This window comes from Meriones unguiculatus, chromosome 4 (assembly GCF_030254825.1).
Source record: "Meriones unguiculatus strain TT.TT164.6M chromosome 4, Bangor_MerUng_6.1, whole genome shotgun sequence".
NCBI lineage: Eukaryota > Metazoa > Chordata > Mammalia > Rodentia > Muridae > Meriones > Meriones unguiculatus.
The window spans coordinates 120,560,700-120,572,200 of NC_083352.1; the positions used below are offsets into that span (position 1 = coordinate 120,560,700).

The window sequence follows — 11,501 nt, forward strand, 5'->3', positions numbered from 1 at the left end:
ACCTGCCGGCGTTGTCCTGTGAGCTTCCCTTTCCGTCGCTTACTTCTCTGCTGTGGCTCAAGTCTTCCTAGTATTGGCCCCCATATGTGCTGCCCTATCAAAAACTTCGGATGCGACGCCTGTGTGCTGGTCTGTGGCAGGGAAACCCCCACTGCAGGCAGCCAAGATCCCCGTGCACTTGAGCCGCCCTTCTCTCTCCCTGTCCCCTTCTGCTTCATTTCTGTGTAGTCTCTGACTGCCCCCTTCAGAGCCTTCTACAGAGATGGGCCCCCATCAGAACGCTTTTCAAGAACTTGCTCCACTGCTCCTTGTGAAGCTTCTCCCGTGTCTTTGCCTCTGGGACTCATGGAGGTGTGGATGTCCACACCTCCATGCCTGTTCCAGAAAAAAAAAAAATCTTTCCATTTCTTCCTTGAAGCCTGTTTTTCAATTCCAGCACACCAGCCTGTTTTCATTCCACCTCCCAGGCTACCTTTCACCTAGCTCGACTCTTCCTTTGCCTGATCTTTAAATATTGTTATTACCCAAGGGCCAAGATTTGGGATTTTTTTTTTCACATACTTCATTGGCTGACCACATGCTTGCTTTCCTGTGGTTTCAATATTTCAATGTCCTGATAATCTTTTTGTAAATATATGAATCTATTATAAAACACACTTAGGTAAGTTCTGCATATAAGATCTTTGTTAATGAAGACATATAAGAGAGCTATCTGCCTGGAAGTTTGCTATGCCTAAAGATTGTCACTGCGAGCCAAGTGTGTCGGCATGGACCTGTAACCAGAGTATTTAAGATGTGGAGGCAGGGGGAGCTCAAGGCTAGCTTTGGCTACATAGCAAGTTTAAGCCAGCCTGGACTAGGTGAGATTCTGCTTCAGATACTAAACAATCTAGGTATGATGGTGCATGCATTTAACCCTAGCACTCTGGAGGCAGAAGTATGGGGATTTCTGTGAGTTCAGAGCTAGCCTTGTCTACATGAGTTCCAGGCTAGCCAGGGCTACATAGTGAAACCTTGTTAAACAAAAACAGAAAATGATCGTTGCTATGAACACATTTATCCTTTGTTTTCATCCATTGATCTAGACACTGATCATTTCCTCCACTCCTCCACTGACTCATTTATCTATCTGTCCGTCTTTTTTTTTTCCATCCACTCATCTCCCTACCCATTTTTCATTCATCCAAGCACATTCACAACAGCACCCACCCACTGGTCTGTCCATCATCCATCTGTCCGCCAACTCGTTGCCTCAGTCTTCTTCATATCAGTAGTACCAAGTCAGTGGCACATAAGGAAGAGGAGGGAAATGAGGTTATTATATCTGAGTTTATGGGTGGAATAGGGGGAAAGCCTCTAAAGTACTTCCTGTTTGGTTCCACTTCTTCCAGCCTCCCAGAGGCGCCCAGGCAGTGCAGTGAGGAAACAGGGAAGGCAGAGGGAATCAGATAAAACATGTCTGATGAGCCAGCAGACCCCTCAGAATCCTTACGGGATGGAGCTCAAGTCATCCCACCAGAGGACCTGAGACCTCAGGGGACCAGGGATCACTAACTGCCTCAGGATTGGGGGATAACTGCTCCACTCCAAATTGTGTCTCAAGGTATCCTGGAAACCTTCAGGGAGGTGAGATAGGAGCTCGGGGGGCTTGGAGGAAGCAGAGTTCTAAATATGCACAGCTTCTGGGGCACTTGGATGCATCCAGGAGAGGATGGGGTGATGCTGACGATTGCTGCAGAGACCGTATCTGTGTGAGCTACTGCTGTACCCTCAGGGATAACACTGTAGTTAGGTCTCCATAGCCAGCAAGTGGTCCCCTGGCAACCCCTGAAGCAGGAGATATACAGCCCCAGCAATCATGTACCCACCCCCACCCCGCCATGCTTCCGTCCCTAGCCCAAGGCCTGCACCTGCCATCCCTTTTACAGCACCCTCAGTTTCCACCATGTTCCCACCCCAGCCCTTATAGCTGGGGTCTCAGCACTGCGGATTATCTTCCTGGGTACCTCTGGATGGAAGCTCATCCCTATTACCCCCTTTGGGACCCCACAGGGGGCAGGGGCACCCACAGCATCACTGTGGAGTCCCTTGTTGACTCTTGAACTCTCTGGAGGGCTTGTGCCTCTCTCAGGCTTTACTTCACACCCAGGGCTAAGAAGAGCCTAAGGCAAGGTAAAAGCATTGGCCTCAGGGGTAAAATTGAAGACGATGTTAAAAAAAAAATTGCAGGAAGCAAGTTGAATAGGTTTTTTTTAATTGATATTTTTTTGTTGTTATAGCTTTCTTTCTTTCTTTCTTTCTTTCTTTTTTTCTTTCATTCTTTCTTTTTTTCTTTCTTTATTTCTTTATTGAGGTAGAATCTTGCTCTGTAGGCCATGCTGGCCTAGAACTTGAGATTTTCCTGTGTCTGCCTCCTAAGCTGCAGGATCACAGATGTGCACCAACACTCCTGAGTTTCCGGTAGTTGCGGATGGAGGGTTAACATCAAGTATCTTCCTCAATCAATTCCCACCATATTTTATTCTTGTTTGCTTGCTTTGTTTTTGTTTTTCCAGACAGGTTTCCTCTGTGTAGCTCTAGCTGTCCTGGAATTCTCTCTGTAGACCAGGCTGGCCTCAACCCAAGATATCCTCCTGCTTCTAACCGCCCAAGTACTGAGATTAAAGGTGTGTGCCACCACCTCCTGGCTCACCTTATTCTTTCTATGGATTTATTATTATTTATGTAGAGGGTATTGGGTCCCATAGAGCTTACAGGTGGTTGGTTATGAGCCTTCCCACCATGGGTGCTGGGAATTGAACTTAGGTCCTCTAGAAGAGCAGTCTAAGCTCTTTACCACTGAGCCATCTCTCCAGCCTCATCCCTTTTTTTTTTTTCCTTAATTTTCTAAAAGGTCACTCACTGAACCTAAAGATCACCAGCTCAGCTCTGCTGGCTAGCCAGCAAGCCCTAGGGATCCTCAAGTCTCTGCCTCCGCAGTACTGGGAATTACAGGAGTGAGCCACCATGCCCCGCTTTTTATGTTGGAGACAGAATTCTGAGCTCAAGTCTGCCTGTCTTCACACTGAGAATTCTGTTGACTAAGCCATCTCCTTATCCCTTTTTAATATTTTTAAAATCTAAATCAATACAAAACGAAGCATGATATTCAAAATAATCTGGTGGACACAACAGTGAAATTTGGAATGAAGACAGAACCAACCATGGTTGTTTTCTTTTGCCTCAGGCTCCGGGACAGTTTGACTTAGTACTGTCCCTAAGCCCCCACCCCCTCCCCGTGTCACATCATTGTCCTCCTACTTAAGAACCAGACTGGTTTGTAAGCTTGGAGGGCATCGCTTTCAAAGGGGAGGGGTTGTTGTACAGAGAGAGATGCGTGGTAGGTAGTGTTGAAAATGGCCATCTTTCCATCTAGGTGATGGGTACCAACATGTTGAGAGAGTAAAATTTTTCTTTTCTTTTTAAAATTTTAGAAATTGCATAATATTTAACAGGGGGAAATAAAAGAACCCTGGGTTGCGGGGAGGTGGGGTCAGTATCAAGGCTAGTTCCCTGATGTCAATCCGGCCCCAGCTGGAATGCCTGGATGTCTGGCCTGCCCCACCCCCACTCATTTCCAGAACTAAGCTTTCTCCATCAAAGCCCCTCTCTGAGTCTTGTCTCTAATCTACCTCCCAACAGCAAGGCCTGGATCCTGTCCACTGCTTAATGGTTCCCCCTGTTTGGCTTCCTTCATCCCTTTAACGTCCCTGAGCAAGGATCATGTCAGTCTCTGGGATATGGTGCATCCTGTAACAAAATATAGCATATTAGAGCATCAACTCAGTTTGGCAAAAGTCACGTCACCAAAGGCCCACTATTGAAAACTGATACTGGAACAAAGCATTGGGAGATGGTGAGGGAGAGCAGTAATGAACTCCAGGGCTGGGGGTGGGGAAAGAGGCAGAGAGAACTCTGAGGCACGTGCCAAAACAAGTCACCCAAGCCATAAAGGGGAAAGCCTCCTTGAGGGGCGACAGCTGTGAGCTGGTCCCTGGGGAGGTCAGGTAGGGACACGTTCAGACCCTGTGGCTGGCAGGCATGGCTCTTGGTGGTTCTTCAAGGGCACAAGAATGGTACACCAACCTATCTCTGCTGCGGGGTGTGGGGGCGGCTTATTAGAGTCAACAGAGAATGGAGTTTGGATGCACTGTAAGAACTGATGGGAACCCTGAGTGTGTGGGGGTGGGGAGTGCTGATGCAGAGTCCTCATCTTCAATTCAGTTCAGAGTCTGAGCTCTCCTGGGGTCCAGATGCCCGAGGCTTCATGCACCTTGCAGAGAAGTGAGGGAATGTGGAGATGGGCCCCGCCTGGCCAGCATTTCTCCCAGGAGACCTACTCACTAAGGTGTAGAGAGTTCCACTTGCGACTCTAGGGGGCTCTCTGCCACTGCCGCTGTCAGGATTTGCCCTTGGGAACCTGGGCTCTAGCAAATTGAGCCCAAAGATGGCCAAAACCTACCGGAGGAAATGCAAGCTAAGCCCAGAGCCAGCAGCCGCTGTCCACAACCTGCCGCTACTCTCACTTGTCCTTCTGAAGAAGGGCAGAGCTGGCACGGAGGAACAGGACTACCACCCCTTTCTAGCTTTCTCTCAAGGCTGCAATGTGTGGGTCTGAGCACCCTCCTGGTCCACCGAGAAGCAGACACAGGCGGGAGGATGGGCAGGCAGTGCCTTCCTCCCTGGATTTGAGAGACAGGAACAGAATTCTTTGGTTTGTCCTGGGGCCTGAACACACAGCAATAGCGACAAAGGGAAATAAAGCAACGGCTGGGGAGGGGGACAGGCATCTCAAATGGCCTTCAGAGAGCTGCTTGGTAGCCTACTCCCTCCTACCCCTGTGCTGTAGCTGCAGAACCCCGGTGATAGGAGCTCACCTCTGTCACAAGTGCATCACAGCCAGAGCTCACCACCATCATGTTTACCAAGGTTTTTGTGAGGCAGATAACACCTCTCTCCCTCCTCCTCTCCTCTCCTCTTCTTCCCTCCCCTCCTTCCTCCTCTTCTCTCCTCTCCCTTTTTCCCTCCCCTCTCCCCCAATGCAGAGAATGACACCCAGCTTAGACACTAGATTCACTCTAAAAGCCTGTGCCCACAGTGAGGAGAGACCCTAGAGACCCCTGGGAAAGTTTCCCCAGATCTTTCCTAGCAGTCCCAGGCAGCCGCCCCTGAAGGCAGGCGGTACTGGAAAACAAACAAACAAACAAACAAACAAACAAACGAAAAACACCCAAACCAGTCCCAACCCTGATTCCTTGGATAAACCAGACAATCACAGTCCCAAGCGGAGCAAAGAAAACAACGATGCTCCAATGGCTTGTTGTAAACAGCCCTTGCAGCGGCTGAGTCAACCTCAGCTGGGGTTTGGGGCTTTGGGGTATGAGGTGCCTGCAAGGCAGTGGGTTTGGTGCCTGGTCCGGGGGTTGAGGGAGAGGCTGGAAAATTCCACAACCCGCTCCTTTACGGTTCTTGGCTCAGTTTGCAGTCCCACCTAGGGGTTCGTGCCTCCCCGGTCGTCTGCTGCCTAGCTTTCTCCTCTCCCTGAAATCCACCCCGGCCCCGCCCCTCACTGTAAGCTAGGAGTTCGCTCTTTCACCCAATTTAACCCTAGCCCCAACAGGCATTTGTTCCGTAAGCTCGGCACGCTATCCCCTTTAGGGTTGGAAGCTGAAAGCACCCACCACATTCTCCGTGGATTCTCCGAATCCTAGCCGTGAGGGGCCCCTGTTAGCTCCTGCATCCCGACAGCCCGGTGTGAACTTACTTACTCCCTTATTCCTGGACCCTTTATCCACAGTGGCTCCTTCCCTCCTCCCTTTTCTACTTGGCTCCAGCTCGGTGGTCCCCCACCACCTGCCTCCCACTTACCACCGCGCTGGGCAGCTGTGAACAGGAGGCCAGAAACGCCTTTGTTTCTTCTTTATTTGCGGATATAATTATTATGCACCGCACTCTAAATTAGAGATAGATTTTTTTTTCTGATATACATTTCATCTTATTCACCACGAGCACACCACACGCACAGAATACAGTTCCACAACCAGATACATTGCACAAGATGAGTTTTGGGTTCCTGAAAACTGGCAGGCAAAAAAAACGGCCCCTGCCGCGGCTTCTCCGGATGGAAGTCGCCCGCACGAAATGGATTTCCCGGTCAGCCTTTCAGGCCGCAAAGTTGAAAATGTCTAGGGCATGGGGAGCGCTCTTGCTGGAGATGGGCTGGGCGCTGTAGATTCCGAGCGCTGAATGGCTGTGAAATGTCCCCCACCCCAACCCCAGGGGAAGTTTCCGAGCCTGCGAGCTGCGTGCGCCCCTTTCCCCGCCCCTCCCACCCCCATCGGGTGTTTGGAGCCAAAGCTTCGAGGTGGAGGTGCTCCGGGGGGGACAGAGAATACCCTCCCTTCACAAATACGCTCCGCTCCCTACCCCTTCCCCCAAACCGGGGTGGCGTGGAATCGAAAGGACGACAGAAACGCAGACGCGGTGGCCCTTGGGCGTCTATCCCCTCCCCCACCCCCACCCCCACCCCATCCCCGAAGAATCAGCCACTAGGAACCGGAGGTGGTGAAAGCTCGGCCTCCCTAGCGCGGCGGCGCACGGGGCTGGGGGAGGTGGGCTCCGGAGGTGGGGAGGGGAGAGGGGGCGGAGATGAGGGGGAAGAGGGGCGGGCTGGGGCCGGAGCTGGGGGAGAGGGAGGGAGGGGGCAGGGCCCCGCCCCCTAGTCCTCGGCGTTGGTTCGGTAGGCCTCGATGAGGCCCTCGAGTGAATGCACGAAGCCGGACACGCTGCAGATGCCGCCGATGACGAAGATGGCCACGTCGAAGAAGACCTGGTGCCACAGCAGCTTGCGCCAGAGCAGGCGCAGGTGGAAGAGGCTGGGCAGCAGGAAGCAGAGGCCGGCTCCGGTGAGGCTGCCCGTGAGGCCCATGAGCAGGGCGAAGTGCGGCACGTAGATGGCCATGAGCAGCGTGAAGACGACCAGCGCGCAGCGCAGCGTCAGCCCCCAGGACTTGAGGCGCCCGTCGCCCCCGTAGCAGGCGGGGAAGAAGGCGCGGCTGCCCTCCTGGAAGAGCGACTTCTCCAGCACCTCCACGGCCGCGAAGAAGGGCAGCGGGTAGGAGAGCAGCGCCTTGGCCACCAGGAAGAGGTTGACGACGGCGCGGATGGAGCCGGGCAGGTTATCCGTGATCACCTCCTTGGTCTCGTCGGCCCAGGTGAGGTAGGCGACGAGCGCGAAGAGGCCCTTGAGCACGCAGGCGGCGATGTGCGTCCAGTTCATCATGCAGTGGAACTCGCTGGGCTGCTGCATGTTGCCTTCGAGCGAGGGCAGGAAGATCTGCGACGTGTAGCTGAACACGATGATGCCGATGGAGATGGGGAACTTCTTGACGTCGATGTAGAACTTCACCTTCTCCCAGGCCCAGTCGCGCGCGCGAGAGAGGCAGTAGGCGATGACCAGGATGTTGATAACGAAGTGGGCCAGCGTGCACAGCAGGCTGAACTTGGACACGGCCTTGAGGTTCTTCAGGAAGGCACAGGGCAGCAGCACCGCCGTGGCGATGATGGACCAGGACTTCTGCGACACGGGCAGCCCCGGGAAGCTGTTGTACATGAGGTTGCCGCTCACCACCACGTACAGGATGCACGTCATCACCAGCTCGATGATCTGCGCCACGTTGACCACGCGGCCGCCCAGCGTGGGGAAGCGAGGGGCGCAGCAGGCGTTCGCAATGGCCACGTACGAGTCCCTCACGCGCACCACCTCGCCGTCTTCGTTCTCCTCGTACAGGCACGCGATGAGGATCTTGCCCGTGTAGCAGCACACCACCGCTGCGAAGATGATGAGGAACAGGCCCAGGTAGCCGCCGTGGAGGATGGCGTAGGGGAGGCCGAGCACGAACATGCCCTGTGGTGCAAAGAGGCAACCAGACCCTGGGGCTCAGACGATGCGGCCTTCGAGGGGGACCCGGAGGAGGGGGAGGGGGGACAGCCCAAAACTATCGCTAGGGGGCGCTAGGGGAGAAAGCCATTCCTAAACCGGCAGGAGAGAACGAGGGTGAACGGTCGTGCAAGGGGCCCTCAGGCAGGATCCGGGTGTTAGGTCAGAAGGAAGGCCGGCGCCTGGGGAGTACGGAGGAGGCTGAGGGTAGAGAGGGAAATAGAGATGGTTTCTGTGGCTGCGTATAGATGGCGATGCAACCAGAAGGGATGGAGCACAGGGACTAGGGACTAGGTGCATGGACCCAGAAGGGCGCTTTGGGAAGCTCTGGGGAACTGGACGCTAGAATCGCCGTGGCCTGGAATGGGATGCTTATTAACGAGAGAAATCCGAGTATCTAAGGGCCAAACCAGGAGAGTCGAGGTCGGGTAGGGAGGAGCAGGCTGAAAACGGAAGGAGGCCAGAAAGGAAGAGACACGCAGACGCTTTGGGCAGGCACAGGTCTTGGGGGGACCGAGAGGGAGCGGGGATGCTGGCTTGGAAATAACAAACCCAGGGGCAAGGCTGGAGTTGGGACGAGGGCGAGCCCTAAAAATGGTATTAAGCGGGGTACGCTGGGGGGGGGGGTGTCACAGTAGGGACCCTTCCAAGCCGGGTAGCCCTGCCGCTGCGGAGAAGCCTAAGCCAGAAGCTCTGTAGCACCCGAGGAGATGGAAACGCCAAAGCTGCGCAGTGTGCTTTATAATTGACACGGAGAAGAAAAGCTAACGAAATCCAGGGCTCCCGACGTCTGCCAGCCTCCTGCCTACCTTCCGGCCTCTCTCCAGCTACAGACAGACCCCTGAAAGACCCGGGGAGAAGCTACCCCGCCGCAGCAAAGGCCCCGCGGACTCCAACCCAGTCCTGTGTTCTGTCAAGCCTGTCTTGTCTGTAGCTGGTGCGGTAGAGTATCCTCCGTACCCCGCCGAGCCTACGGTCCAGGGAAACCCAGCTGTTGCCTGCCATCCTCCCCCCCAAAAACCCTGTGTTCTCTGTCTCAACGATTCCACACTCAGTAGATGCGAGGCAGCCGAGACCCAGAGCCCAGGGGCGTCCAGAATCGAAGCCTCCTCCCTCCCCGAAGCTGGGACCCGCCAACCCCCGCCAGCCCCCAGGGTCGTTTTGCGAACTCCAAATCCTTTAGCTGCGGAGCCCGGTGCCCCCGGTGGGAACAGGGTTGGGCTCGGGGTCGGCAATAGGGGTCACAGATGGCGGGTTTCTCGGGCCCTGGAGCAGCCTGGCCGGCCCACGGGGGAGGCGCTCAGGCTTCTGCGGCGCAGCCGGGATTTCGCGCGAGAGGAGCTGGTCCTCGCGGCCTCACGGCGCAAACACCGTAGGGGCCCGCGCACACCGGCCTGCAAGTCTCCGACAGCGCTGCAGGAGCTCGGAGGTGCCGCCTGCCCTAATGTGCGCTGTGCGTGGATAATTGCTGCTGTTGCGGGGCGTCTCGGGGTACAGGCAAGTGTGTTTGGGGTGACTGCGAAATATAAACAGATGCGCGTCCTAGGCCTTTTTGCGGGCAGGGTAGGATGCTGATGGCGCGTGTCTGCCTCTGTACCTGTGCAGGACTTCTGCGCGCGTCGGGAGGAGGAGACTCCCAGCTCAGCCCCCACCCCCACCCCCCACCCCCGTCCTCTGGAAAACGCAGCTGTGACTCCATTCCAGAGCCCCAAGGCAAACTCCTTCCTTCGGATCCTGATTTTCTGTCTCCCTCATTCCCCTCCCTCCCTTAGGCCCTTCCCCACGGTCTCCAGCGTCTGCAGGATTTCTGGATTTGTGTTCCCCACCACCACCTCCCCCAAACCCCAGCCGGGCTGTCCTGCAAAGGGAGGGGGCGCAGCAAGAGGAGGAGAGTGAGGAGAGTGTGTGGATCTGTGCAAGACACCAGCCGGGGGGCGGAGATCCCCGCACAGCTAGGAAGGTCGGAGAAGGGGAGCCCTGCCCGAGGGGAGGGGGCACGGCAGCCCAGAACTCCGCAGGACTCCTGCGGGGGCAGCGCCTGGCGAGCAAAGCGAGGGTGGGGGCGAGGGTGGGGGCCGGCGGAGCCGGGAATCCCGCGCTCACCTGAATGGCGTTCGTCACGTTCCAGCCCGCCTCCCACGCCGTGATCTTGGGCTTGTCGTGACCCCCGAACTCGCCACCCACGGCCTGGTCCTTGGAGCCGGAGGGCGGCAGAGGAGCGCCGCCGCGCTGGTAATGGATGTCTCCCTCGACGGGAGGCTCGGCGCCCTCGTCCCCGCAGGGCTCGCCCTCGGACTTCAGGATGTCCATCTGCAGGCCCTGGCGGTGCTCGAAGTCCAGGTCGTCGCAGTGAGCGAAGCCCACCGCCTCCTCATCCGTGGCCGCCTGAAAGCCCATCCTGGCAAACATGCCGCTCACCTTGGCCTGGGACTTGTTGGACACGGACGTGGCCACGTTGGTCAGCTTGCTGCGGAGCAGGGTGGCCATGGCGGCGACCGGACGGGAGGAAAGGACAGGAAGGTCTGGGGACGCGGCGGGCGCGCGTCAGGGCAGCTTGGGCCGCTACCTCCGCTGGCTCTCGGCGCGGCGCCCCGGGGCGCTCTGGCTCATGACCCTCGTGCAGGGCGTTCGAGGCGGGCTCCTCCCGGCGCGCTAGGCTGACTCTCGGTGGGACCGGCCCGGGAGGCGACGAGTGCACTGCAGAGCTGGCGCGGGTGCCGGCTGGGCTGCGGAGGGCGGCGGCGACGGCGGCGTCAGAACGGCGACGCGAGGCTGGCGCGGCGCCCCCACGCGGGCGCAGCCCAATGCGCCCGCGCCCCTCGGAGTCAGGCGGTGCGTGGGCGGAGGGCAGCTAGGGGATGCTGCCCGAGCCAGGGGTGGGAGTGGGGGTCCGGACGAGGGGGGGGCACGGAAGGTTTCGGAAGCGCGACAACGGCTGGAGAAGGGCATCCCTTGGGGAGGCGGCGGGAAGGGGCACGCGAAGGCCGGGATGGGGGCCCCCCAAGTGCTGCATTTCTGGAGGAGGTGCTAAGCGGGCGTCCTGGCCCGTCCCACCTCGCCGCCGCCGCAAGGAGGGAGGAGTTCGTTGTGGGCTGGTTCTCAAGGTTCCCCCACCCCCGGACCAACCCTCTAGAGTCCCCAAGCTGTACGGGCCCCAGATCCTTTAGCTAACCGTCGGGATAACCAACAGGACAGTTGCGGGTCTCTAGAGGAGCCAGCCGGGCGGGCCGCTGTTTGCCTCCCTGCCATCTATCATCCGCTCTTAAATCTGGCTGCCAAGTCCATCTTGATGACAGAAGTGACCGTCTTGGATCACTTTTAAAGACGCTCGGCGCCAGACTGGACCACCTGAGCTGTTTCTGCCGTCCAGGGGTGCCGGGATGAAAGCGGGTGGCTTGCCACCAATTGCTCTCCAGATGCACGCAGAGTGGAGGGCTGGCTGTTGGTCTTTTTTCCCCTTTCTTTTTTTTCTTTCATCTGAGGGGAGGACCGGGGAGGAACTCTTGAGGATGCCTCTCCGTAG

The 11,501-nt window shown here is 56.7% G+C and overlaps 1 protein-coding gene across 1 annotated transcript; it reads right to left on the reverse strand.

Moving 5' to 3' along the window:
- Window positions 1-5,943: 5,943 nt before the first annotated feature.
- Slc32a1 (solute carrier family 32 member 1) lies at window positions 5,944-10,971 on the reverse strand. The gene is made up of 2 exons (XM_021663654.2): window positions 10,082-10,971; window positions 5,944-7,945 (listed from the first exon to the last, which is right to left on the reverse strand). The coding sequence occupies exons 1-2, from the start codon at window positions 10,463-10,465 to the stop codon at window positions 6,758-6,760; spliced, it is 1,572 nt and encodes a 523-aa protein (XP_021519329.1). The 5' UTR covers window positions 10,466-10,971; the 3' UTR covers window positions 5,944-6,757.
- Window positions 10,972-11,501: the final 530 nt, after the last annotated feature.